Consider the following 26250-nt stretch of genomic DNA (forward strand, 5'->3'; position numbering starts at 1 on the left):
TACAGCTGCAAGTCGCTTGGGGTTTGTCTCTATCAGTTTTGCACATCGAGAGACTGAAATTCTTGCCCATTCTTCCTTGCAAAACAGCTGGAGCTCAGTGAGGTTGGATGGAGAGTGTTCGTGAACAGCAGTCTTCAGCTCTTTCCACAGATTCTTGATTGGATTCAGGTCTGGACTTTGACTTGGCCATTCCAACACCTGGATACGTTTATTTGTGAACCATTCCATTGTAGATTTGGCTTTATGTTTTGGATCATTGTCTTGTTGGAAGATAAATCTCCGTCCCAGTCTCAGGTCTCTTGCAGACTCCAACAGGTTTTCTTCCAGAATGGTCCTGTATTTGGCCCCATCCATCTTCCCATCAATTTTGACCATCTTCCCTGTCCCTGCTGAGGAAAAGCAGGCCCAAACCATGATGCTGCCACCACCATGTTTAACAGTGGGGATGGTGTGTTCAGGGTGATGAGCTGTGTTGCTTTTACACCAAACACATCGTTTTGCATTGTGGCCAAACAGTTTGATTTTGGTTTCATCTGACCAGAGCACCTTCTTCCACATGTTTGGTGTGTCTCCCAGGTGGCTTGTGGAAAACTTTAAACAAGACTTTTTATGGATATCTTTGAGAAATGACTTTCTTCTTGCCACTCTTCCATAAAGGCCAGATTTGTGCAGTGTACGACTGATTGTTGTCCTATGGACAGACTCTCCCACCTCAGCTGTAGATCTCTGCAGTTCATCCAGAGTGATCATGGGCCTCTTGGCTGCATCTCTGATCAGTCTTCTCCTTGATCGAGATGAAAGTTTAGAGGGACGGCCGGGTCTTGGTAGATTTGCAGTGGTCTGATACTCCTTCCATTTCAATATGATTGCTTGCACATGTGCTCCTTTGGATGTTTAAAGCTTGGGAAATCTTTTTGTATCCAAATCCGGCTTTAAACTTCTCCACAACAGTATCTCGGACCTGCCTGGTCTGTTCCTTGGTCTTCATGATGCTCTCTGCGCTTTGAACAGAACCCTGAGACTATCACAGAGCAGGTGCATTTATACGGAGACTTGATTACACACAGGTGGATTCTATTTATCATCATCAGTCATTTGGGACAACATTGGATCATTCAGAGATCCTCTCTGAACTTCTGGAGTGAGTTTGCAGCACTGAAAGTAAAGTGGCCGAAAAATATTGCACGCCACATTTTTCAGTTTTTTATTTATTTTAAAAGTTTGACACATCCAATAAATTTCATTCCACTTCACGATTGTGTCCCACTTGTTGATTCTTCACAAAAAATTAGAATTTTATATCTTTATGTTTGAAGCCTGAAATGTGGCAAGAGGTTGACCAGTTCAAAGGGGCCGAGTACTTTCGCAAGACACTGTATATTGTGATTTTACTGGACCGCGTAACACAAAGTAAAATTAAAACAATACATCTGTACATCTTTATTAAAAAGGTTGAAATGTAAATCAATTAACAGGTGAAGCGCATATATACATACATTATAAACACTTTAGATTGTTCAAGCTCTTTGGTCTGCAGCGTTTATGACAAATCCTAAACATTCTTCATGATAAATCTTCTCTCGGCTGACTGCTCCCCTGGTATTGAAGTATTGAAATGAGATAACAGGACGGAGCTTGCAAATCTCTGAGCTCACATCTGTGAGCGCTACGATGTCGTAATGTTCATGGTTGTAACTTTGGATGGACAGTTTTTCATCTTATGTCTTAGGGTGAATCTGACTTTGAAGTTCTGCTTGTAGTCTTTGGCTGGACACCATGGCAGTCTTGGAGTGGCACTTTCATGGAGTCCCAGATGTTTCTCTCCACCTCTTGTGTCCATCTGTCTCGATTCTGGGATCCTTCCATGGTGTTCAAGCTGCGCAGTCAGAATCACATCCACAGTTCACACAGGACACTTTTCTCCACCTATGATGGAAAAAACACTCTTTTTAGTCTCCTGATATGAGTTCAGCCAGAAGTTCAAAGCATATTAACAAGAATCACCTGCAATGCCACCTCCTCCTTCCCATCACCTCTTTGCCCTAACACCCCCTGGCATTAAAGCATTCCTGTTCATCATTAGCAGGATTTATGTCTCAACCTTTTCCTCCATGCTCCCTTGTTCTGCATGAACCTACACCCCTGCTACTAATCACAGGCACCCTCTTAACTGCCACCTGCCCTGTAACCTGGCTTTGTTCCACACATCGTACAACTTGTAGCTCGGTTTATAGCCTCCTTTCACACAGAAACACATCTTACCTCAGGGGAAAGGGACCCTCGAGTGGAGAGGCATGCAGCGTCTGTGTGGACAGTGGTGTCTGTGGTATTTTCTCCTCAGATTCAGGAAATCTGAAACAAAGAAAGGTTTTATTTAAACTTTGCCAACACATTTAGCAAGGCCCAGCTGGGCTTGGTAGTTGAAGCGATGTTGAATCTGAACAATTGTTACTTTTTTGTGCAAATTTGCATATAAATAAATTGCTCTGTCTGTAAAACATTACTGTAGAAATATGAAATGATTAAATTATTTTTAAATTAAATTATACATTAGTCCTCACCATAAAGGTAAAATATGAATTATCTTCTGAATATTGATATGTATTGAAGGACCAAAAAATGATAAACTTGGCACAATTTTTATGTTTTATATTGTAATATATAATAAGCTTTTTGAGAAAAAGTAGAAGTTTTTCACATGTGACAATTGCACTTTTTAAAAACACTAAATAAAATAAAACCTGACATTTGGAAGGGATTTCCCCACCAGGCGGGATATTTTTTCATAGAAATTAAAATAAATTGGTAAAGGGACACACATTGCTCTATTCAGTAAAAGACACATAAAAAAAAACCTTGAAAAAGATTGACGTCACTCAAAAAACACAACCTGGCTGCATTTTATGCCGTTTGCATTAACACAGCCACAGTTATGAAAAGATCAAAATTGTCCAGAGCTAGTTACGTATTTCCTGTGGTCTGGTTATAAATGTAACTATGCCATAAACTTAATCCCTCTTGAACACTTGCAACTGTTTTACTATGTGGAGCACTTTTAAAACACCTGGGACAAACTGGGAAAGAGACCTAACACGTGATTATTTTTAAACGTCCCCAATAAATCCACTTTAAATCCCGTGTTTCACAGGCAGCAAGAAGCCAACCCAGGAAGGAGATAAACTGCTGGATGACTTTATGACCCTCTCCGCCACCATCTGAGTCTCTCTGAAAGAAGCCCCTGAAGGTAAAGCTTCTTTACACTTGGCGCTGCTGCTCCATGTCATGTTAATAGACCTCGAGTATTTGCATGGCGTTTTAACACCGTGATTAACAAAAGCCCGTCGAAGTGCCTTCAAGCCCGGGGGGTTGCAAGATGGGTCGCCCCCGTGGATGCCCTGCGATCCCCCGAGGGCCTCCTCCTCCCTTTCTTCAAGCCCTCTGACCTCCATCATCATCATCATGATCATCACATGAGCCTCGATCACAACCTCATGTCCTAAACTGTTTGTCCCGCAGTTTACTGCAAGAACTGCGTTAAAACAAATTAATCAATACATTAATTAGTTCAATGTATTTCGGGTTTTGTATGTTTGCAAAACCAAAAAATAGGGCCCGTAAGCCTGTAGATTTATTTCCAGGTATAAAAGGACCCAATCTAAGATGGACTTAAAAAATCCTTTTTCTGTTTTTACATATAGACTTAAGGGTTTTACTGTTCGCAAGATATTTTTTTAAAATCAGAGCGTAATTTTCTAGAGTATCTGAGTTTCAACTAAATGTGGTTCCGATTACTTAAAAAGCAGCGTAATAGCCCTTTATTGAAATGCCGAGTCGAATGCTAACGTCCGCTTCGTGCGACAGTAAGACAATGTTTTTCAGCAGGAAATTAAGCTGTCTCTCGGTTTGTTTTATTTATTTGTTTGGCCTATTTACGAACAGCTAATAATATTTCTTTTTATTCATCGAAGTGAATGTTAACGTCTTATTTTTTAGCTAAGATGTTTGCATTTTTCACCGGTTAGCCTTTGGAAGTTAGCCTCGCTAAAGCCGTTAATTTGGTTGCTATGGTTACCCACCGTTTCACTGTCAATGAGCGGAGATTTAGGTGTGGTTTCCAAATTTTATAGCTTCCAGTCGAGATATTCACTTTTAAAATATTGATTGGTTGAGTATACAAACCTTATCTATTTTTTTTTTAACATTTAATGCAATCTTAAAGTTATGTGAAATCTGTTTTTACATTTAATTTGAACTCGAAACGTATCCCTGACCCAGTTTTAAAGGTTTTCTTTATTCAAACAAAGCTGTTAGCGGTTTGTAGGTTTTAATGCTCTGGGTTTAGGAAGGTGAGTAAACCAATATGTCTGAACAGCAGAAGAACAGAGAGAAAGTTTGGGTGTCTGTGTAAGTTTGAAGATTCTTACCTGGCCTGGCTGAAAACACAGGTGCTACAAAAGCTGTGAGCAACAGGAGCAGGTAAAGCAAGTTGAGAACCTTCATGGCTGGGCAGCAGTTTTGATAATTTTCCAGAAGTTTGGAAAATTCCTCTGGTTCTGATTCCGAATTCACTGATAATGCACCCTCTTCCTTTTTCCCACCTTTTCAGTCCACCAAACAGAGAGAATCCAGCAAACACAAGTCTCTTTCCTAGAACCTGACAAGAGATCCAAGAAGAACCTTTGGGTCCAGCAAATATAAGGTCATCTCCTGCTCTGTAGGCAAAGTGACAAAGGTACATCTCCCCCCATCTGTTTTATATGGCCCTTCAGAGGGAGGGTGCACCCTGACTGCAGCCACCCCTACATCCCTACTCTTGACACACACTCCCTCTCCAGCACACACACTCAAGCACTGCACATATTGACCCCACATGTAGAGAGTAATTCAAGTGACAGGAAGCCCCCCTTGTTCCTTGCACTCTAACTGCTCTGTGCACACAATCTTGTGATGCATTTTGCATGTGAGTGATTGAAATATTCAAAGTGAGCGGAAGAGGCAGGCAGAGTGGATTCATCACCATCAGGGTTTAAGAAGCTGTAGTTGAAAGTAGCAGGTCCTTCATGAACCAGATCCCTCTGGTTCTCCCCTGCCCCCGCATTAATGAGGACACACATCTGGGGTTGGGTGTTGCAATTTGGAGGGGGTGCCTGTTGGCCTTTTGCATCAAGCATTTAGGACCCTGTCTGAATGAAATTCAGAGATCTGTTGCACAAGCCAATTAGCCACGAAGACTTAATGTCTGTCTGAGATGCCATCTAATATCTCCGACTGTCTGCTAGTCGGACAGGTCTTGTTTTGGGATAGTTAAGTTGCTCTGAGTTTCTGCTATTTCTAAAGAACAGGAATATCTTATGCGACACAACAGATTTTTATAGAGTGATATAATCCAGTTCAGTTTATTTACAGTGCTGTGAAGAGTACCCTACCCCCACCCCCTAAAGATTTTTCTCTTTTGGCTTTTTCTCACACTTAAATGTTTTACATCAAGACATTTTAAATATTAGACAAAGATAACATGATAAATAACAAGATGTGGTTTAAGTGCTGATTTCATTTATTATTGAAAATAATCTATCCACATCAATCTCTGTGAAAAAGTAATTCCCCACTGGTTAAATAATAAAATACCTGGGATCAACCACATTGTTTAGAAAGTTAAGTTCGATTTTACAAGTCATGCCCAAGACAGATTACTGCCGGACCTGTAGAATCATAAAATCACTTACATAGAATCTGTCTGACAACAATGAAATAGACAAAAAGATCCACACCATGCCCCGATCAAAATAAATTCAAGAACAGATGAGAAACAAAGTCATTGACATCAATCATTTTGGAAAGGGTTACAAAGCCATTACTAAGAATTTGTTACTCCTGTGAACCACAGTGAGACCCACAAATGGAACATGGTGACCCTTACCAGGAGGTCAGCCTACAAATTTTGCTCCAAGAATGCATCGGCAAACATCTAGGGGGTGACAAAAGAACCCAGAACAACATTTAAAGCAGTTGCCTCAGTTCAGTTTGGTTCAATGTTCTCTATTTAACAATAAAGAAGAAACCGAGCTAAAGTGCCATCTGTGGGAGAATTGCAATGCAAAAGCCACTGCTTTTCAAAAACAAAACTAATGCCTGTCTCACATTTCCGCAAAAGACATCCTAATGATCCCCAAGACTTAGGGCAAAAATGTTGCATGGCTAGAGACAAAATATGAACTATTTGGTGGGTGTGTCCCTTTATATTTGGTGTAAAACTAACATAGTGACAACATTACACCAACAGACAAACATGGTCTTGGTAGTCTGATAGTCAGTGTCTGCTTTGCTTTTTCAGGACCTGAAAGACTTGCAGTACTTGATGGGACCATGAATTCGGCTCTCTTGCAGGAATCCTGTAGGAGAATGTCTGGCCATCAGTTTGTGACCTTAAGCTCAAGCAAACAATGGCCCAAAGCAAACCATCAAGTCTACCTCTAAAGGTCTGCAAAGAACCAAAGCAAAACAGAATCAAGCTGCTGGAATGGCCAAGTCAAGGTCTGGACTTTGATGCTGAGATGCTATGGCAGGACCTTAAACAGACTGTTCATTCATTTTTTCCCTAATATTTAAAATTGGTTGGTTGATCCGAAACGTTTGGGTGTGACAAAAAAGCAAAAACAGATGAAATCTGTAAGAGGACAAATGCTTTTTACAGCACTGTATTACTAAATAAGCTATATCTCAATGCATCTTTTCAAGATAAACATATCCTGAAACATAAGTCAGTCCAATCATAAAGAGATTCAAATTCAGTTACATACATTCTAATTTGATCATAATACAATCCGATCAAATTCAGTTTATATTGTGCCGACAGACTAAATGCTACCTAAGGAACATCACTACTTGATTCTTGTTTCTAAAAATATTTGATCATACATCAAAGCAAACGGCATTTATCCACTTAGAAATAATTTTACATTAGAAATTGTATTACTAAAATAAATCCGAAGGAGAGCATTTCTCTGGATTTCGCCAGAATACCAGATGGATTTTCCTGCAGCAGGTAACCCGTTTTAGTTGGCTTTAAATCTGCGCTTGTTGGTGTGGGGACTCATTATTGTGTCTGCTTACGGCTGTCTCTGTGGACTGAGACCCCCCATTCAGCACCCAGCTAATGAATTAACACATTAAGATGAAATGTCAGCCATTACATGTGAATGAGGATTAGAAAAGCAGCAGGACACTAATGGACCACATGGCTCATAACAGTCAGATACTTTGAACAAGCATCTGGGCCATCAACTCACTTAGACGTCAAAAAACAAGCGCCCTGGTCAGATTTAGGTCTTTTTTTAATTATCCTCCTTCTTATAAGGGTGGTGTCCTCTTGTGAGCTCCAATACTTTTGGGAATGTCACTTTTATTGCTTTATGATGTTTGCAAAAATGTGCGTTGGAACGGCAGAGATTCCTCATGATTTGGGTCCGTGCACATACAAACTCTCGTGCACACATTCATCCTGCTGCAAACACTCTGCTGAGGTATGCATTTTGTTTCTTTGGCAAGCTCTCTTTGCATATCAGCTGCCATTGTCTTTTAAAGTACTTTTATTTTCCCGATCTGAATATGCTAATTAGGCCTCAATTGTCATTCAGATCCACCCGGTATTCACTGGCCTCTACCCACTGCCAGATCTCTGCTTCACCAAGTCTTTTTCAGCTCCTGTGTGTCTGAGCAACAAAACAGAAACAAGACAATCGAACCAAATTCTCCCACCAGGTTTTCTGTGTGAGCGATTAAAGCGGGTTGTAATATTTGCTCTTCCTGGGGATTATACGTCTTTACGAGGATTACTCAGCCTGCTCAAACACCCATCAAGTGGGAGGTACAGACAAGAGGGAGGGTAACCTTTCATTAAACTTTTCAGGAGTTTAGTATGACTGCAATCTGCGTCATATTCTACGTCACATTTTTCCTAGATGAACCTTAAGTGTAGGAGATGTAGCTTTGAGTCATCAAGGTTATTTTCTAGACCTTCCATACACCCACACAATCAGATCAGTCCAAAAGGACCTCACCTCAACTGAATTATTGCCTGAATTAAAATGACATAAACCATCAAAGTCAAATCCCAGTAGTTTCTAGAAAGAAATGTTCCTTCCCAAACACCTTAATTGGTAAAGGAAATCTTAAAAATGCTACAGATTACTTTTTCTCCAGCAAATCATTTCTGTTTGCTTATTTAAAATGTAATACTAATTTAATAACAAAATGTACATTTATTTTCCTTGGCACTAAGGGGAGAGCATACATTTATTTATGCATTATATAAATAAATAAAAACTATTTATATATTTATTGATATAGTCATTATCGCACTCACTATCTTATGATGCACTCTATTTGTATTCAAAAGTCCCAAGTTAGAAAAATTAACTCCACTGATGTCAAAAAAGATGTTTCCTACCAACACCAACCTCAAATTCCAATATGGCTGCTAGGTGTAGCAATGACTGCTGAGGTAATGAACTGTTTATGCTCATGTTTGATGGTTTGAATCACACTAAATAAGCCACCAACATAGTACCGTACATCCTCTGTTTGTGCAACTTTTGAATGTCCAAATGTACAGAAAAATAAAGTTCTATTGCCATGTTTTAAGCACCACAAATAGCTGAGTTGCAACCGGACCTGCAGAAGATAACAGTCCGAATGACCTCAGTTTAGCTAATCAGAAAAAAGTTCTGGTCTTCAGCTCTGGCTCTTTGGAACTGTTTTATGGTTCATAATATTCTCAACAGCCCGTTCGATCCCAAAGCCTGATTGAAATAGATTTTGTCATTTTGCAGGTTTTTTTTTTAGGTTCTTCACAAGTTTTGGCCCTAACAGTTACTTTTGTAATGATGCCAAACACACAACAGATAGATTAGACACTGGAAGAAAATTGACAAAGTGGCTTGTTTAAAAGAAAATACCGCACTGTATGAGTGGATTGCTACGGTGTAGCTGACCCAAAATATGATCAATTAGAGTGTGTCTGTTGACAAGGTATTTACAGCTTATCTCCATTGAGACAGAAAACCTGTGGATTCCCTTACATTGATAACTAGGTAGGAATATGAACTTTCATGAATACCATCTGATGTGAAACACATATTGCACAATGTGAATATTCAAAGCAAAATCAATGTAATTTAAAAAAATGTATAGGAGTTCAAGCGAAACTTTTACAGATTTTTCTCTCTGGAATCAGACCCACTCTTGCTAGCTGTTAGCTTGACTCTCTAATCAGAACTTTTTACGTTTTTTCTAAGCTGAGATTGTTCAGATAGCTATACTGCAGGTAAGATAATGACTCCTGATTATTTTTCAACAGAATCTTTCTTAAAAACCAGAAAACTTTTAATTGTTTTACAAATGCTACATTTTTCAATCTGCTCAAAGTTCCTCAAACAAAAGTGATGCAATCAAAGATTTTTAGACTGATAAGTGCAACTGTTAACTATTTGAAAGTCTGTAGCAGCCGACGTCGATTTCCATATTTTTAACATGAACTTTAATTGTTCCAGCTTACAACATTTACCACTTATCTTTGTGGGTCGTTTGTCACATGTAGTATTTAAGTATGAAAGTTCCCACTTTCTGCTTTTCTGATAACAAGTAAATGATTAAATTACGAGTGATGATCAACCTGGCAATTTATAGAAATCATTCCAACATTGAAACTATGCAACTACATATTAATTTGAGAATAAATTACCTTTGATCTTCACCTAAACCAAAGAGGTCGCATGTAGAAAATCAACAGCTGATTATTGCAAAGCAAATCTTGAATGAAGTTATTTTCAATAAACACATAATGTATGCAATCAATCTGTCTGAAATGTTTTAATTTCCTCATTTTTCTTTACTTCTGTAGTCAAGGCATTTAAAGAGGATCTAACACAGGAAGAAGTTTGAGTGTACCACTTCCTTTGGTGTGAATGTTGGTCAGTCATGGCCTTCATAGTAGCTGTGATCTTTTCAACTGCATTAGAAACCTCACTTTATTCTTCCTCTGTCACCATCCTGACCAGGATCCACAGATAAGGAACTTCCTCTCTGATAAAACATGTTAGAAACAACAGTGCCTCATAAAATGACTCTAGTATACACCATACTACTTATATACAGTGCTTTGCAGAAATATTTACTCCCCTTGATCTTTTTCTCATTTTGTCACATCACCACCACAGACTTCAACACAGTTTATTGCATTTTATGTGACAGACCAGAACAAAGTTAAGTTACTGATACATTTCAGTTTTCTTACAAATAAAAACTTGAAAAGTATGGCATTCATATACATTTACCTTCTTTAATCTGATACACCCAAATACTGAAGCCACTTAGTAAATAGAGTCCTCCTGTGTGTAATTAATAAATACAGCTGCTCGATGAAGGCCTCTGAGGTTTGTTAGATAACATCGTTGAACAAACAGGATTATAAAGACCAAGGAACACAACATATAGGTCAGGGAGAAGATTGTGGAGAAGTTTATAGCAGCGTTAGGTTATAAAACAATATCCAGTCTAATGGTCCATCCATCATCCAAAACTGGAAAGAGTATGGCACAACTACAGACCTGGTAAGACATGGCCGTTCACCTGAACTGACTGAATAATGCCAAAAGTATTTATCCGTCTACTTTTACATGGACATTAACTTTGATGACATCCTATTCTTAATCTATGAGGTCCAGTTTCTTGATGGGCCCGCCTTTGCCAGCAATAGCAACTTTAACTATTCTGTAAACATCTTCTGCCAGGTTTAGGAATGTGTTCATATTTAGATGAGAAAACCCGAGTTGCAGCCTCGGCTCTAATTCATCCAAATGTATTCAAGAAGGTTGAGGTCAGGACTCAGTGCAGATCAGTCAAGGTTCTCCACACAGAACTTTATACACCTGCAGCCATGGATGTGATTGGAACACCAGAATTAATTGATTTACTGTTGGACCCAGTACTTTTGGCCATATAGTGTATGTTAGAATGATCCAACCATTGCCCAGACAAAAATCCAATTGAGAAGAAAAAGAATGGGAGGTGAATACAAGTGGTTCTGATGGTGTAATTACTGTCAGAGATGAAATGCGCCGTGATGTCTGAATGCTTTTAGGTGTAGTCCTGCAGTCTATGTGTGCATGTGTTGATTGTGATCTGATGTGTCTGTTCGTTGTCCATCGTTAGATTGATAGCAGCTCCTGTTGTCATGCCACAAGGTCGTCAGCGTTAATGAGGGGCTGCAGCCAGCCAGAGGCTTAATTACTCTTAAAACTCTTTATCTCTAATTGCCCAGTGCAGATCCCAATGAACCTTTATACACATGAACAGCAGTGAGCTTCCAATACACGGTGATTAGAGATTGGACCATTAGGTGTGGGCCATAGCAGACATCTCACTAGCAGAATCACAACTACACAGAGTTTGAGCTTTTTCTTCTGGCAGTTTCTAAACAACAGAATAATCTTCCATCTGATTAACTCTTGTCTGTAATATAGCCTCTCCTCCTGGCTCTGTCGGCAGCTAGACGGCTGACTCTGGAGGAATGACGGAAAGCTCACGGGTCAAAGGGCAAACTCAACAGGGAGCAAGGTCTGTGCACCAGCACAACAACCCACACGGGCTCCGGCGGCCAAAAGTCACTTGTTTTGTTTAATCCTTACTCAGACATTTGACCTTTGTGGACATACAGGGTCTGTTTTTGCCAGAGATATTTATGGATCTCTTCATCTCTCCGATAACCTGTGCCTGAAAATTGAAGCAGTTCAACATGTGTTCACTTTCTGCCCAAAAATATCTTTCTCTTGTGTAACTGTCACCCAGAACCCTTTTCAGACGAGCCGATATTTTATGAACAATACAAGTAAAAGTCTAAAGAGCAAAAATGTTGTTGTCCAAGAGTTAGGACAGTTGGGGTGGCTGAGGATTAGAGGCAAAAGTGTCATGAACACAAGAAATGTTGAAGAACGAGTAAATAAATCATTATTGTTGACAACATATGAGCTAACAGTACATGATCTGCGTTGAATATAACAAATCGAAGCTGTTCCAAAGTTTTAAACTGTCTTTTACATCTTTATACTTCATATCCAAAGAGCCAGAGTTTCTTGTAACCTTTCAAAGTGGCCTTGATCAATAGTTCTCCATGTTTTCTGAAGGTTATTCAAAGGTTTTTGGAGACCTTGGATGCCTGCATGACAACACATTGTTCAGTATGTGATAAAATAGGAAAGTGGAGGAAAAATTAAGAATGGTCAGATTTCAATAATGGTCTTCGGCAGATATGAAGTGCCTAAATGTCATATTTAAAAAAAAACCAAAACAAACAAACTGGGAAAATCATAGCAAACACCAAAAGATCTGAGAGTTTTATCATCCTCAAATGGATCATTTACAGTGTGCCAAGTTTGGGGATCACTTTGTTTTGATCAAACTTGTGATCTTTGGTAGTTTTTATAGATTTACTTGAAGACAAAGGAACAAATCATGTTTTTGTGACAGGCTGCTGGTAACAAAATGCATTAAGATCTAATTTAAATCTGGTTCTTTGCAAAGTTGTCTGTTTTATACTTACACAACACTGATCATCTTAGTTCAGGGGTGTTTTTATGCCTGAATGAGTTAGAGATCAGAGTTAAGTGCCAAGCAAGCAAAATTTAGGAAGGCACTAAACATAAAACAACTGATATAACAACCAAAGTTTAAAGAAACCATTCAGAAAGCCTGAAGGACTGTTGATCAAGACCATTTTAAATAATTTCAAGAAGGTTTGGCTGCTTGGAAGGGAACATAAAATCAAATCAGGGGTGACTCAAGACTTTTGCACAGCATTTGTCTTTCTGTTCAAGTTACCATCTATAGTAGTGCCTGCATGTTGTTTTGGATTCTTGATTATTTCATTCATGAACCAATAAAGCACTCATAGAGCACAGACCTCCGCCAAGGCAGTAGGATCATTGACACATGTCAGCTTCTTTCTATACTGATGAGCTACTCTGGATGACCTCTGGCCTCTGCATGTCTGCTGCTGACAGGGTGAGGAACCATGTGGGAATTCCAGGTTGACACACCATGATCTGGCAATGATGAAGAATCCTTCATAAAAATCCTGACACCAGACGGTGCTCCGCATCACTACCAAATTAAAAATAATCCGGCGCTTGTCCTAATACGCAGCTTGTCTGAATATTTCATCCAGATCTGTATAACTTTTTGAGATATTTTGCAAACATAACCTTCTTGGCAGAGGTAATAACAAGAAAACCTAAACTAGGTCTTAATGAGGGCATTTCATCATTGGACAAAGACAAGTCTCTTATTTTAACAACATATATAAAGAGAAGCAGAAATTCTGATTTCCAGTCCCAGTTCAGTTTCTTTCAGTTTCCTGGCTTTAAGGCTCCTGTGCAGCCTGCTTGATAATCGCTCTCTGTTTCTTTTTTACTTGTTGTTGGAACTTCTTGCCTTCATACGCAGCTTCTTCTGAAAGAGTGCAGTCATGACTTGCATTAGAAAGGCTGACATTTGTTTTGTGTTTCTGACTGCAGCAGGTGCTGCTTACCTGTTGGGGCTTCTTCTGGCCGGATGCAGACTGAAGCCAGACTGAAAAGGGAGAAGATGACGAAGGCTAAGATGATGAAGGTTAGCTCAAAGGCAGAGAACGGCACTTCCATCTACCCAGCAGCCCAAACAAAGGATGAGGTCAAACCTAATGAACCAAACTCACATTCAGAAGCCGAATTATTGCTAATAAAAGTCACAGAAAGTCTCTGTTGCTCAGAGAAGCAAACAGATTTTACTGGTTTCAACAAGAGGGCACTTTTCTTTTAGTATATTCATTATTTATGAAATGTTATAAAAAACAAAATTGCTTTCTTTTTCTGATAAATGTACACAATTAATATTTCTTTACTTGCATGAATTTTAAAACTGTCCAAAGACAACTTGTCTTCTCACGCTGTAATAATGTCATCTCAGAGGATTGTGTTAGTTTTGAGTCAATAAAAGTAATGTCATTTTTCACAAAGGTGGGTGCAGAAAAAGTGATTAATGTCCCTTTAAAGGTGCTTCTTCTTGCATGTAAAGCTCTTCATGGTAAAGGACCACGTTCCCCAAGCTCCCTGCACCCTCATTTTGTATTTGGTAGTTTTGCACAGTTTTAGAGTTTCATACATGCTGACATTAAAAGTTGGCTTCAACACAGACCTTTGAAAGTAACAAACTTGACACCCAGGTTTTTTTTTTTACTGTAGCTTAAAATTTATCCATATTTTAGACTGCACTGACTTTATTAAAATCCATGTTTAATTTATTTAATCGTTATTTAACATTTTAAACAGTATGTTTGTCTTGTTTGTCAGTATGTTGTGTAATTTCTGGGTTTATTTGGGGCATTTTTTAAAGTCTTGTTTTACTATTGAACTGATTAAGTGCTCTTTTTATAGCGTGTACTTTTCATTTGTATAAAAGGTGCTACTGAGAAAAAGATTTACCCATTTAGTGACCTACATGCAAACATTCTGTACAACCATGGCCGAATTCTGGCACTAACACAACAATTGTTTTGTGGCTTGAACATTTGAGATTCTTTAAAACAAATACACCAAAGAGTCAATATGTACAGCCTTGGTTCTAAATTATGTCTGAAATTCGCTCCAGCTTGTTGGCCATAAACCTCAGACTTCAGGTCCGAATCCTGATAGATGGTTATGGAGTTAAGTCCATAGTTGTTGATAGACTCTTTTGAGAGCTGAGCACAGGTTGTAAATGGATATAATTTATTTAAATAACAAAGTCCCACTGAAGTTTAAAACTTCATTTACAAGGGTGTCCTGGTCAGACTTGACCTAAGGCACATAAAAATATAAGACATTATAAAATATGAAAGGTCACTGAAAATCTAAACAAAAATCGAGCCCCATGACACGTTCATGTGTAATCAAATAAATCATCCACTAAGCAGCTGCTTCCAGATGTGCGATGGATGGGTTCCTTCAAATAGAGCTCACCCTGGAGGTGATACCATGAAAGGTAGAATGCTTGAATGTGTTTTCCTCCAGCTCAGTGTGAGCCCTCAGCACTGTCAATAGAAAAGATTGTGTGTACAAATAAGTTAAAGTACTGCATCCCTGTACTTCCTGCAGAATTTCATTCTGTCCTTCATGTTTTTCTTAGACAGTAGTGGCTCTTTTGCTGCCTGTCTTTTCTCAAGGCTGTTGTCCTAAAGTCTTTGTGCCGCTTTGTGTGCACATGTGTTCACACATACCTGCTACAAATGTTGACCAACCTCTGCGCTGGTGGCAACTTGATTCTGTAGCACACTCCTTATGAGGAGTCCTGGTGCTTAAGGGACACTCCTGGATGTCTTGATGCTCTCTTCACTGCAGCTGACCCTCTCATTATTGGACGTTCTTGATGATCTGGAAAAATATTCTTTCAATTACAATTTTCCTGCAATGAATTTTGAGCTGCTTGCTTATTTTTGGAGGCAATTACCAGCACAAGAGGACACCCACATGTCCCACTTTTATACCTTTATGACATAAAATGAAATGAGGTGACTGAGGTAGTAAATTAAAATGTGTTAAAAAGCTGATTTGTTTAAGCTGATGAAGCTCTTTACAAAGAACAATATGCATTTGAACAGTGATTTCTAAAAACGATATGGATTGTCATAGAAACTGAAACTGTGCAAAAACATTTGGAAATCACTGTACATGACATGGTGCACTGCCAACGTCTCACCACCAGGCGGCCTACAATAATTTTCTGTCTAAGATCTAACTTCAGAAACCTGGAATGTGCACAATGTTTACTCTGCAGAATGAATAGTTCCTGGTGGGAAAAGCACGATTTTAAAATGGCTTTGACTGATCATAACTTTCATCTATCCATAAACGCTTCAACATTAAATCTAATTACTTCAGCAGCACTTATTATGGTAAAGTTAAACAAAGTTTACAAACAGGATAATGTTGTGGTGCGAAACTAGCCAAAACTGAAGGAATAATCAGCATTATTAAAACAGTTGGTGTCAGAACCGTGAAGTTGTGGCAGCTTACAGACTTTACTTCACTAAATGACAACATTTCAAGGTCAGAATTCAGTATAATCTAAATCTTCAACCACACTGCCTCAGCTTCCCAGTCTGTATTGAACAGCTCTTTAAGGTTTACCGATACGTATTTATGGTGCTTCACTACTGAATAAAAACCAAAGCCACCTTTATTGAAGAAGAGCTCACATGCTGCTCAGAAACAGTACAGGTTTAATAAATATGTCATCCTTTAACTGGTTCTACTTGTTAAAAGAAAACTATATATAAGTATAATTAGGTTTCACAGTGGAGTTTCAGTCATGAAAGTAACACATAAAAAACCAGTCAATCATCTCTTTGCAAACAGGTTTGGCTGTTTAATTACCAATAAGAATTAGTCACACCTCCATGATAATTTGACAGCAAACTGATCCGACCAGCATAGTTTTGCTTCTGACCTAAATTTGTTTTATAACCTTCAAAAAACAGAAGATATACACTTTTTACACATATAAATAATAATTGTTAGCTTGCTGTTGTGAGACTTACTGATGGAAGGAGTACACAGGCTGTTTTCCAGAATTAGTTCACAAAGGAAGCTTTTCTTGTTGTCTCCTGACATCTGAAAGTCGAGCCGGCTGGCGATCCTGTCAGGAGACACTTTGTTGGAGCAGGTGTCTGTTTATTGCTTTTTTTAGTTGCACAATGTAGGCCACTCCTCTGTACCTCATCCTGGAAGCAAGCTACACTAGGTCCTCAAACAAACGCACAAACACGCGTTCAGAGATACGCCTGGCAGACCTTTGTGCCTCATCCTGGAAGCAAGTTACACTAGGTCCGCGTTCAGAGATCAACCTGGCAGAATTGGTTTTATGAACTGATAAAACGTCATGGCCACACACCAGACTGCAGTTGAGTTTGTCTCACAGGGTGCTTATTAGCAGGAAGTAGTCACACCAACATCTCCTGGCTTTGGGCTTTTTCATTAGTTTCTGCAAAAACAAAAACAAAATATCTTTGGATTTTCACCCAAATTGTATCTCATTAATCACATTGTTATCTCCTCACTTGTAAATAATCAAGAATGACAATAAAAAAATAAGGCAAACACAGTAAATGCAAGGATCTAAAAGCAAAGGTTAATTCATAGGTTTTTAAGATGGTTTATAGACAAAATCCCATTTTGGATCAGCATTCTTACCAACGAAAAGGTTACAAGCAAACATTTATATTCACAGTTATATTGTTTGGAAACGTTCAGTAAATTAATAAAGCATGTTTAAATCCACCATCTTTTTAGAGGGCATAAAGTACGATTTAGGTAAACATCAGGGCCTCTCATTATAAATCCAGCCCTCCCTTGCTAATCAGCTCCCATTTGACCTGACCTCAACTTCTCTTCTTGCGGGATGGTGGGCCCTTGTGGAGGTGCTCTTCTGTTGCTTTTTCAGATTGTGCCCAGCGGAGCCCCAGGAGGGCCACAGAGGCAGATGTTCCAGACAGTATAGCCCTCAGGCTCATTGGGGTACTCAAACCTCTCCTCCACAATAGGATGGAGATTACGGAAAGGCTGAAGACATTGTTCTCAATATCAAAAAGATGGATTCATCCCTTCAGGGTTTGGGGTTGGCCAAAAGTATTGGGTCACACCAACAGATCAATGAATTCTGGTCTTCCAATCACGTCCATGGCTGCAGGTGTATAAAGTTTGATGTGGAGAAACTTGACTGTCCTGGACCGAGGACAGTCTTAAACACCTTCGGGATGAATTAGAGCGGAGGCTGCAACTCTGGTTTTATCATCTAACTATGAACACACTCCGAAACCTCGTGGAAGATGTTTACAGAATAGTTAAATTTGCTATTGCTGGCAACAGTAGGTCCATCAACAAACTGGACCTTATATATTAAGAATATATATATTAAGAATAGGACGTCATCATGTTTATATACATGTAAAGGTAGAGAGTATACTGACAGGCAAAGTTGAAGAATACAGATACACACAAGATAAAACATAAGACAAAATAAGAAATAAGAGACATAAGAAAAAATACTCTACAGTTATTAAAAATATAGCATTCTCAGATTCAAATAAGTGTGCAACTGAGTAGGATAATAAAAAAAAAAATTACCAGATGTGTTTGTATATTTGTGCATAATATATGGGATGCCATTTGTAAAATTACACAGTCAAAAATCGACAGCAATATTTTGGATTATTTTGGCAGTTGTAAAAGAAAAAAATGGGGGTTAATTTTTCAAAGTCATTTTCTCACCATGTTATTCAATACTTTAATAAATGTCACAGTTCCAAACTAAATATTTAATTAGCAAGTTAAATATTTAGTTTACAAATTAAATAATGAGTTTGCAAACTAAATATTTAGTTCCAAACCAAATATTTATAAACTACTATATAACCTTGGTACTAAATATTTACTTTGGAGCTAAATATTTAGTTAGTAATCTATATATTTAGCTCGGACCTAAACATTTAGTTTATAAACTAAATATTTAGCTTGATAACCAAATATTTAATTTGAAAGCTAATTATTTAGTTTGTAAACTAAATAATTAGCTTTCAAATTAAATATTTGGTTAGCAAGCTAAATATTTATAAACTAAATATAACCTTGGTATAAATATTTACTTTGGACCTAATTATTTAGTTTGTAAACTAAATAATTAGCTTTTAAATTAAATATTAGGTTAGCACGCTAAATATTTATAAACTAATATATAACCTTGGTACTAAATATTTACTTTGGAGCTAAATATTTAGTTAGTAATCTATATATTTAGCTCAGACCTAAACATTTAGTTTATAAACTAAATATTTAGCTTGATAACCAAATATTTAATTTGAAAGCTAATTATTTAGTTTGTAAACTCAGTCAGTCATTTTCTACCGCTTATTCCATAGTGGGTCGCGGGGGAGCTGGTGCCTATCTCCAGCAGTCTATGGGCAAGAGGCAGGGTACACCCTGGACAGGTCACCAGTCCATCGCAGGGCAACACACAAACAACCATGCACACACTCATTCATACACCTAAGGGCAATTTAGAGTGACCAATTAACCTAAGAGGCATGTCTTTGGACTGTGGGAGGAAGCCGGAGTACCCGGTGAGAACCCATGCATGCACGGGGAGAACATGCAAACTCCATGCAGAAAGACCCCAGGCCAGGAATCGAACCCAGGACCTTCTTGCTGCAAGGCAACAGTGCTACCAACTGCACCACCATGCAGCCCTAGTTTGTAAACTAAATACTTAAATTGCTAATTAAATATTTTGTTTGCAACTGTGACATTTATAAATGTATAAATGACACGGTGAACATAAGAGATGAAAAAGTGATGTTTATTTTTTAAAGTAATATTTTTACCATACATTTAAAAATATATGAAAGAGATGCTAAATAACCCAAAATATTGCTGTCAACCTTTTTTTTGTTACAAATGGCACCCCATATAAAAACAACAGCGTATTTACAAAAATATGAAAAAATTGTGCAACTACTAATGCTTTTATAAACAACAAGCGGTGTCTGTGAACACATCATGACCATAATCGGCTGAACTCTCTCATCTGCATCAGCAGCACTGGAAAATAGGTTTTAAACACAACGTTTACAGCGAGATTAATTAAGAACACTTGGATATATTAAAGAGCTGAGTCAGAAGCAATAAGCAAAGATTCACTGGAAAATAACCAGCTTTGACCGCAGCTGAGGGTGACCCATCGACCTCTGTGACGGGTGAAAATAACAGACAGCTTGTGTAATACTTTTCTACTATCACTTAATATGTTGGATCTTATTCAGCATTTTAGCTTTCTTAAAGCACTGTTAAGGCCAAACTTATTATTCATACCCCTGAAAGTTTTAGGTTTAAATAACTTTTTAATTTTACCAACATGTTTCTTGTGACTAAATAAAAACTCGGAACTCCAAAGATAAACCATCAAAATACCAGTGGAACCATGCAAAAAGCTGACTAGCAATTATGAGGGGTTTGTTTCATAAAAAGATTTTTCCATTGACAAGTGAGAAGATGGTATTTTTTAGAAGAAAGGTAAAAAGATTTAAATTGCTACTACTTTACGTTGTTTAGCCTTTGAAAGATGCCTGTCTCATTTTATATAAAAAAAACTAAATTCTTGGTTGAATGAAAATAATTTTTAATCTAAATCTGCCAGGAGTATGAATAGTTTTGGGCTTAACTTTTGCATGATTTGCAACGAATATACTTTATACGTTCATGTGTTTTATTTCTGCAGCCTCACCTTCCAAGTGTGGACACTCCTCGTTGATCATCCCGATGAGTGTGAAGAGGGCGAAAACCAGAATGGAGAACATGATCGTCAACACCTCGAACTCAGTTAAGAGTAAAGCCATCGATCCAGACTCGCTCCCACAGCTGTCTGTCGATGGTAACGTCAGTAAAATCACCAGCACTGTTAAGGTGAAGTCTCCTCACACATTATGAAAAAAATCGGAGTGAAACTCTTACCTTCTGTGTCACTGGAGCATTCAGACGCTGATCATCACACAGCAGCTGTAGTTCATGCCACACAGTGCTGCTTTGTGCATCCCTCTCTTTCTTTCAAACGGTTGCAAGAGCTGTGTAGAGCTGACTTACACATTAGGTCTCAAGTTCACGTGAGATCACATTTACTGTAATTATTTATAGGGGCTGAGACTGTATAAGGATGTGTTTAAGCAAAGTCACCCTATGAAATACTTACAGCTTAGTTTTCCCTGAATGCTGGACGTTTTGAAGTTGCTGAAATGAAAGTAAAACCACAAATATTTTTTATTTAATCTGGTTCTGATTTTTATCTGTGTTGTGAGATAGCTGTCTTGTTGTGTTGGCATTTGTCTGTGGAAACTCCTGCTGTTCTTGAACTGATGTGCCTTAAAGCTAATTTGTTTCCTCAGTCACAAATGTTGAGGGGGTGTTTTTACATTAAACCACAGAGCAAATGCACACCAACTTCTTTTTTGTCATACTGGGGTTTTATACTTTTGCTTCTTTGTTCATGTCTGTGTAAGTATTAGGGCTGCAACTGATTATTTTGCTGATCGATTAATCTGTCAACTATTTTTTTTAATAATTGAATTATAATCGGATAGCAATAGGTGCTTAAGATGCAACATTTGAACCAGGTGAAAGTAAAGCTATGCCTTTTGAGGAGTTCTGGATAAAACATATTTATAGACACAGAAGGTTTTCATCTTAAATACAAAATGTAAAAAGTTTCTGTACAATTTTGGCCTAATTACTACTGAGTGGGTGATTTTTTCAACAAATTACATGTTTTTTGTCTGACCACTTCTCTTCTGTGTGGTGGCTGACAGAACCAGTGCTTCTGCAGCTGCCTAAATGCGTTACATTTTCGCTGTGCAGTCCTTTACTTCCTCTCAGACGTGGAAAAAATTATACCCTGAAATACCTGCAGTGCCAGTTGCAGTAAAAGATGGTTGACTCATAGTAGCTAAAAACGTACATTGATCCATGATAAGGTTGATGGAAAACATTTGGGCACTCTACATGCACTTTTAGTTGTATTTTCAGGAAATTAGATGCAGGAAGTGAGTCAATTGTTTTTGTTTTTTACTCAGAATTTACAGCAAATGAATAAAAAATAATTTGGTTGATCAAGATTAAATTATTATTTCTAAGATTAAAATAATAAAATTAAAATTTACTGTCAAAAATTAAAGCAACTTGAGGTCCCAAAAAAACAATTATAGGCATAAAGTGCTATTTATTTTACCTGTAGTGTGTATGCAAACTTAGTAAAAATAATTTTGAGAACCCCAGATTTACTTCAAGACCAACATTTCTGATCTGTTTTTGGGACACTGTGCGCATCTTAACCCCCGTGTCCCTGCTGTTTAGTCATCCCTTTGACTCTCCCAGTTTCCTATTATATCAGTTATAATCCTCATGTCCTGAGGCAGTTGTAAAACAGGATTAACCCTTCACCGTCCACACACACTTAATGTGGCTGCCCACTTTCGTTGTGTTAGCTTTTTACTTTGTGTCCAGTTGGATGAGTAATGTGCCTTCATTCCTTTTTCTAACCTGGCAGAACAGAAGAGAGAAGGTGTTGCATATTGCTTCACTGCAGGGAGTCAGCAACCAGTAAAGCTGTGTGTGTGTGTGTGGGTCGGTGTGTGTGTGTGTGTGTTGTCCATATGAACAAGTTGTGTAAGCTTATTAACTACACCACTAGTCAGAGGAGGAGATTGGGGTTAGTCTAAGTCTTAATCCTTCTGGACCTTATGCCTGGTATACATGGAGTACGACAAAATCCTGGGCCCGCCCTCTCAGGACACACACCACACACACGTTTCACAACAACACACTTTTTCCCTGCTCTCTTGTTTACCACTCTCAACTCTTCCTCTCTTCTCCGTCTACCAGCAGGACAGTGTAGGAAGAGCATCAAACGGTGCGCACTGTTGAGTAGATTCCCAGTCGCCATGACGACCTCACACCCCACCATCCTCTGAGCTGTCTTCTTGCTGCCTCAGTGATCTGATCCCGTTTTGTCTCCGTTGCTCGTTGCTTCTGATGATCCGGATTGGGCTAATAAGGGAGAGCAATCCAGGAGCGGGCGTCGAATTTCTTTCAAAATTAGCCTGCAGACAGGACAGGAGGATCCAGGGGGCAGCCGGCGTGATGGGAATGCTGCGGGAGTAGCACCGGAGCGTTGCTTGGAAACAGCAGCATGCCAGTACAGCAAATAACTGTGGTCCCAGCAAGAGAGACATCCCGCAATGGAAAGAGTGCTCCACGCTCCAAAGACAAGAATGAGGTGAAGTTCTGACCTCCATAGCTCTGTTTTCAAACATCCGTCAAACTCATGGAAGCTGTGTGCAAATGTTTCTGTCTTAGAAAAAAAATTAACTTTGGTCATTTTTTTTTAAAGCTTTATTATTTCTAAAGAAGTCATCTGTGTTTTTTGAAAGTAAGGAACCAGAATACGTACGGTAGGGCTTTGATTTGCCTTTAATTTCAGCTGACTTACTTTTGTACTTTTTACACTTGACTCATGACTCACATGGACAGCATTGATCTGCTTTTTTGTTTTTATTGATAGCGAAGGCTGTTCTAAGATAACAGTTCTGGTCACATCCTATCACGACTCAAAGCAAAATAGTCACAGAATGTCAAAGAACTCCACATGAGGCAGCGTTGCTTCATTTCATGTTGTGTAACCTCATATCATCCCACGATGCATTAAAAATGCATGAGGCTGCGAAGTGTTTTTGTCTAGTTGCAGAGAAGGTTGAGTGTAGGCAGCAAGAAGAAGCCCCTAAGGTCATCATTCCAGCTGAGTTCCTTGAATATTGACATTTTATAAAGTCTCTGATTGTGGGCTGTTCCTGATGCACCTTAACAACATTAAGATCAGACTGGAGGTGGAAGGTTGTTTGTTGTGTTCTGTTATTTAACTCCGACAAGAGATTCTTTGATTGATGGCATCAGGCTTGAAGCACTCCTGATTTCAGAATTACAACATCGGATAGTTGGATAACACAACCGCTAAAAATTGTCAGGGCTTTCATAACTGTTAATACAAATCCCACGGTGCATTTCTCTGTTCAAGCAGGTCAAATAGTCAGAGATTAAACTGTATTTTTAGACGGGCAAAGACAATTCACCGACAACAATAGACTAAAAATAACGTCCTGTCCTGGTTCCCTGGTTTTAGGTCTTGCTTTCTCTACAATGGTATCTGATTCTATTGGCTTCTATTTAAAGGTAAAAAAGTGGACCAAAAACTTTACTTTACTTTAAGTTTGTGGTCTATTTCCCTTAAGCTATATTTCTTGTTTTGCCTTTTATATGTTTGTGTGTCTAAAAATATATCGGTCCTGATACATCCTGGACCGCCCCACCATTTAGGGCTGAAAGTTTAATGTCTCAGCACACAGTCTATGAGAGCCCTATAGTGATCAAATAATCATTAGCTGAATTATACAGAAAGTAGGTTGAATCTCCCTCAGGTGGCAGCCAAGCATTCAGTACACTAATGGAAATTATTCAGTGCAGACAGAGCGTCTGCATAGTGCAGTATGAGATAAAGTAACATTATTTGATCATTGCTCAAACATTTGAGTAGTATTTTTTTTTAATATTTATTATTAGTTTTGTAGCAGAAGCAGAAGGTAGCAAAAAAGAAAAACTCTGAGATCTCTATGGCCACAGCCACTTCTTATTGTAATATTTTCAATGTATTTGGTGTCTATAAGTCAAAACAAAGTTTAGTTTATAATTTTTATCCAGCTCGACTTTAAATCATTTTGTTTATATAGCATTCAACAACAAAACATATCTCAAGACCTTTACAAGACAAAAAGGTCGAGAATGACTGAAGGGCCATCAACAGGTTTGGGTTTGAGAGGACAACAAAGGTACAGACTAACACGGAAGCGCTGGGTCAAGACTACTATATAAAAAAAAAACTAATAATTAAAGACACCAAAAAAATTTTTATGATGCATAAATCAAGTGGGAAGTAACTAAAGGCTGCATATTAATGAAAAGAGGTCAGTGAGTTTTCCAGCAGCCAGTGGAAGCACAACTAGAGGCCATCTGAGCAACAGTTTTAGTGGGTTCTTGGATGACAGCTGGTTCTAAAGGAGGGGAACCTGAAAAAATCTTCTCAGAGCTGATCAACGGCTAAAGTGGCTGATTTTAATTGTTCCCCAAGTGATGGTTGCATCACTTCATTTTTTTTATATTGTGAGATATGAACAAATCTTAGTTGACATCCTAATATTCTAAAGTGATCTGTTCTTTTTATGTTGCTCAGATTTATTGTAAACATGAGTGTTATAGCTGATATTTTGCCAAAAAATAATACTCATCAAGAAAAGTTGCAACATCAGCTGTCACTAGAATGATTTTGATTGGACCATTAGCACAATTTCTGGGGAAGGTGGTGGAGGTGGGGGGTAGTGGGGCGTGTCAGTACTTCTGTGACTGTTTGTGTTAATTTGTTTAATAATAAAATCTCCAATTTTTAAAATTTAACAAATTTATTTCTCAATATATAAACTTTAATAAATATATGAAAACAACATCTCAGCTGTTTCAAACATTTCTTCTCCCATGTCGCTGGCTGCAGACGGCGAGTCGCTAGTATGCAGGCGGGCTAACGATGCTGAATGAAGGAGTTGTAGCTGTAGACCTGAGGCTGACGAAAATTGTGCACGCTTCATCCTTGACAAAGATCTGGTGTTCAACCAGATGCCTCCTTAGATTAGAAGTATTCCTGCTGCTGGCCGTGCACTTTGCATCACGAATATTGCAGAGAGCGTAATCTGCATCGTGTTTTGAAAAGTGGAGCCTTACTTTCCAGTGCTTTCTATCAGCCATACATTGTTGAAGGCGCCAGCGGCTACCGACGTCATTACGCTCTTGTGCGTGCAATGCTGTGTTCGTGTCCGGCATGGAAAATCGCCCACTCTTCCACTCCCTCAGGGTCGCAATGATGCGTTTAGGTACCGAAACATGGTACTGTTTGATTTTACGTAAATCGGTACTCGGTAGTACAGACGGAATTTGGTTGGTACCAATAAAAGTACAGAATTCGGTATCTATTCCTAGTTATGACCCCCCCAACAACATGATCCATTCAAAAATAACCCCCAAATAAAATCTCATCATTCCAATTTACAAAAATATCTTGCATGAATAACTTGTTGATTTTCTTTATTTTCATTTACCAGCAACATAACCTGATGTTTAATCGGCCGGTAAAATATCTACTGGTGACAGTAAGACAAAGGAGAGAAAAAAAATGTCCTTAAACAAGAATACAGTTTTACTCAAGTTAATACATACATACCCCTGTATGCATATATTTATTAATTACTGTAATATTAGTACTGATAACAGGACAAAAGATGAGAGTCCAGGAAAGGTCCAGGATAAGGCTTTATACACTACAAGTAAACGCTTTTTTATCTACAGAAACATTTTAAATGTAATTTATGTAAATGAGAAAGAAGCTCATTTAGTTGACCTACAGTAAACATAATTTCTCTCAGTTTAGGAACAATTGTTGTCAGACTGAGCAGAAACTTAGATTTTTTTCTAAACATCACAAAATGTGTCATTATCTGCTTCAGAAAAAAAAAAATGTCATCAATTGTAAACTTATTTTCTT

The 26250-nt window shown here is 38.3% G+C and overlaps 1 protein-coding gene and 2 long non-coding RNA genes across 5 annotated transcripts in view; 1 reads left to right on the top strand and 2 right to left on the bottom strand.

The window, feature by feature from the left end:
* Positions 1-1913: 1913 nt before the first annotated feature.
* On the bottom strand, positions 1914-20477 carry LOC124868228. Its single transcript, XR_007038282.1, has 5 exons — positions 20347-20477; positions 16610-17052; positions 15290-15443; positions 2263-2352; positions 1914-1926 (listed from the first exon to the last, which is right to left on the bottom strand). It is a non-coding gene; the product is annotated as an uncharacterized LOC124868228 (long non-coding RNA).
* On the bottom strand, positions 10217-14360 carry LOC124868229. Its single transcript, XR_007038283.1, has 2 exons — positions 13586-14360; positions 10217-13506 (listed from the first exon to the last, which is right to left on the bottom strand). It is a non-coding gene; the product is annotated as an uncharacterized LOC124868229 (long non-coding RNA).
* A 2279-nt stretch (positions 20478-22756) lies between the features above and the next one.
* The window catches only part of LOC124868226, a 31806-nt gene continuing 28312 nt past the window's right edge, over positions 22757-26250 (top strand). For all 3 annotated transcript variants that reach the window (XM_047365199.1, XM_047365200.1, XM_047365201.1), the window contains exon 1: positions 22757-22887. In XM_047365199.1, coding sequence (XP_047221155.1) covers positions 22801-22887 — 87 coding nt within the window. In that variant the 5' untranslated portion in view covers positions 22757-22800. The remainder of the gene's footprint in view (positions 22888-26250) is intronic.

This window comes from Girardinichthys multiradiatus, chromosome 5 (genome assembly GCF_021462225.1).
Source record: "Girardinichthys multiradiatus isolate DD_20200921_A chromosome 5, DD_fGirMul_XY1, whole genome shotgun sequence".
NCBI lineage: Eukaryota > Metazoa > Chordata > Actinopteri > Cyprinodontiformes > Goodeidae > Girardinichthys > Girardinichthys multiradiatus.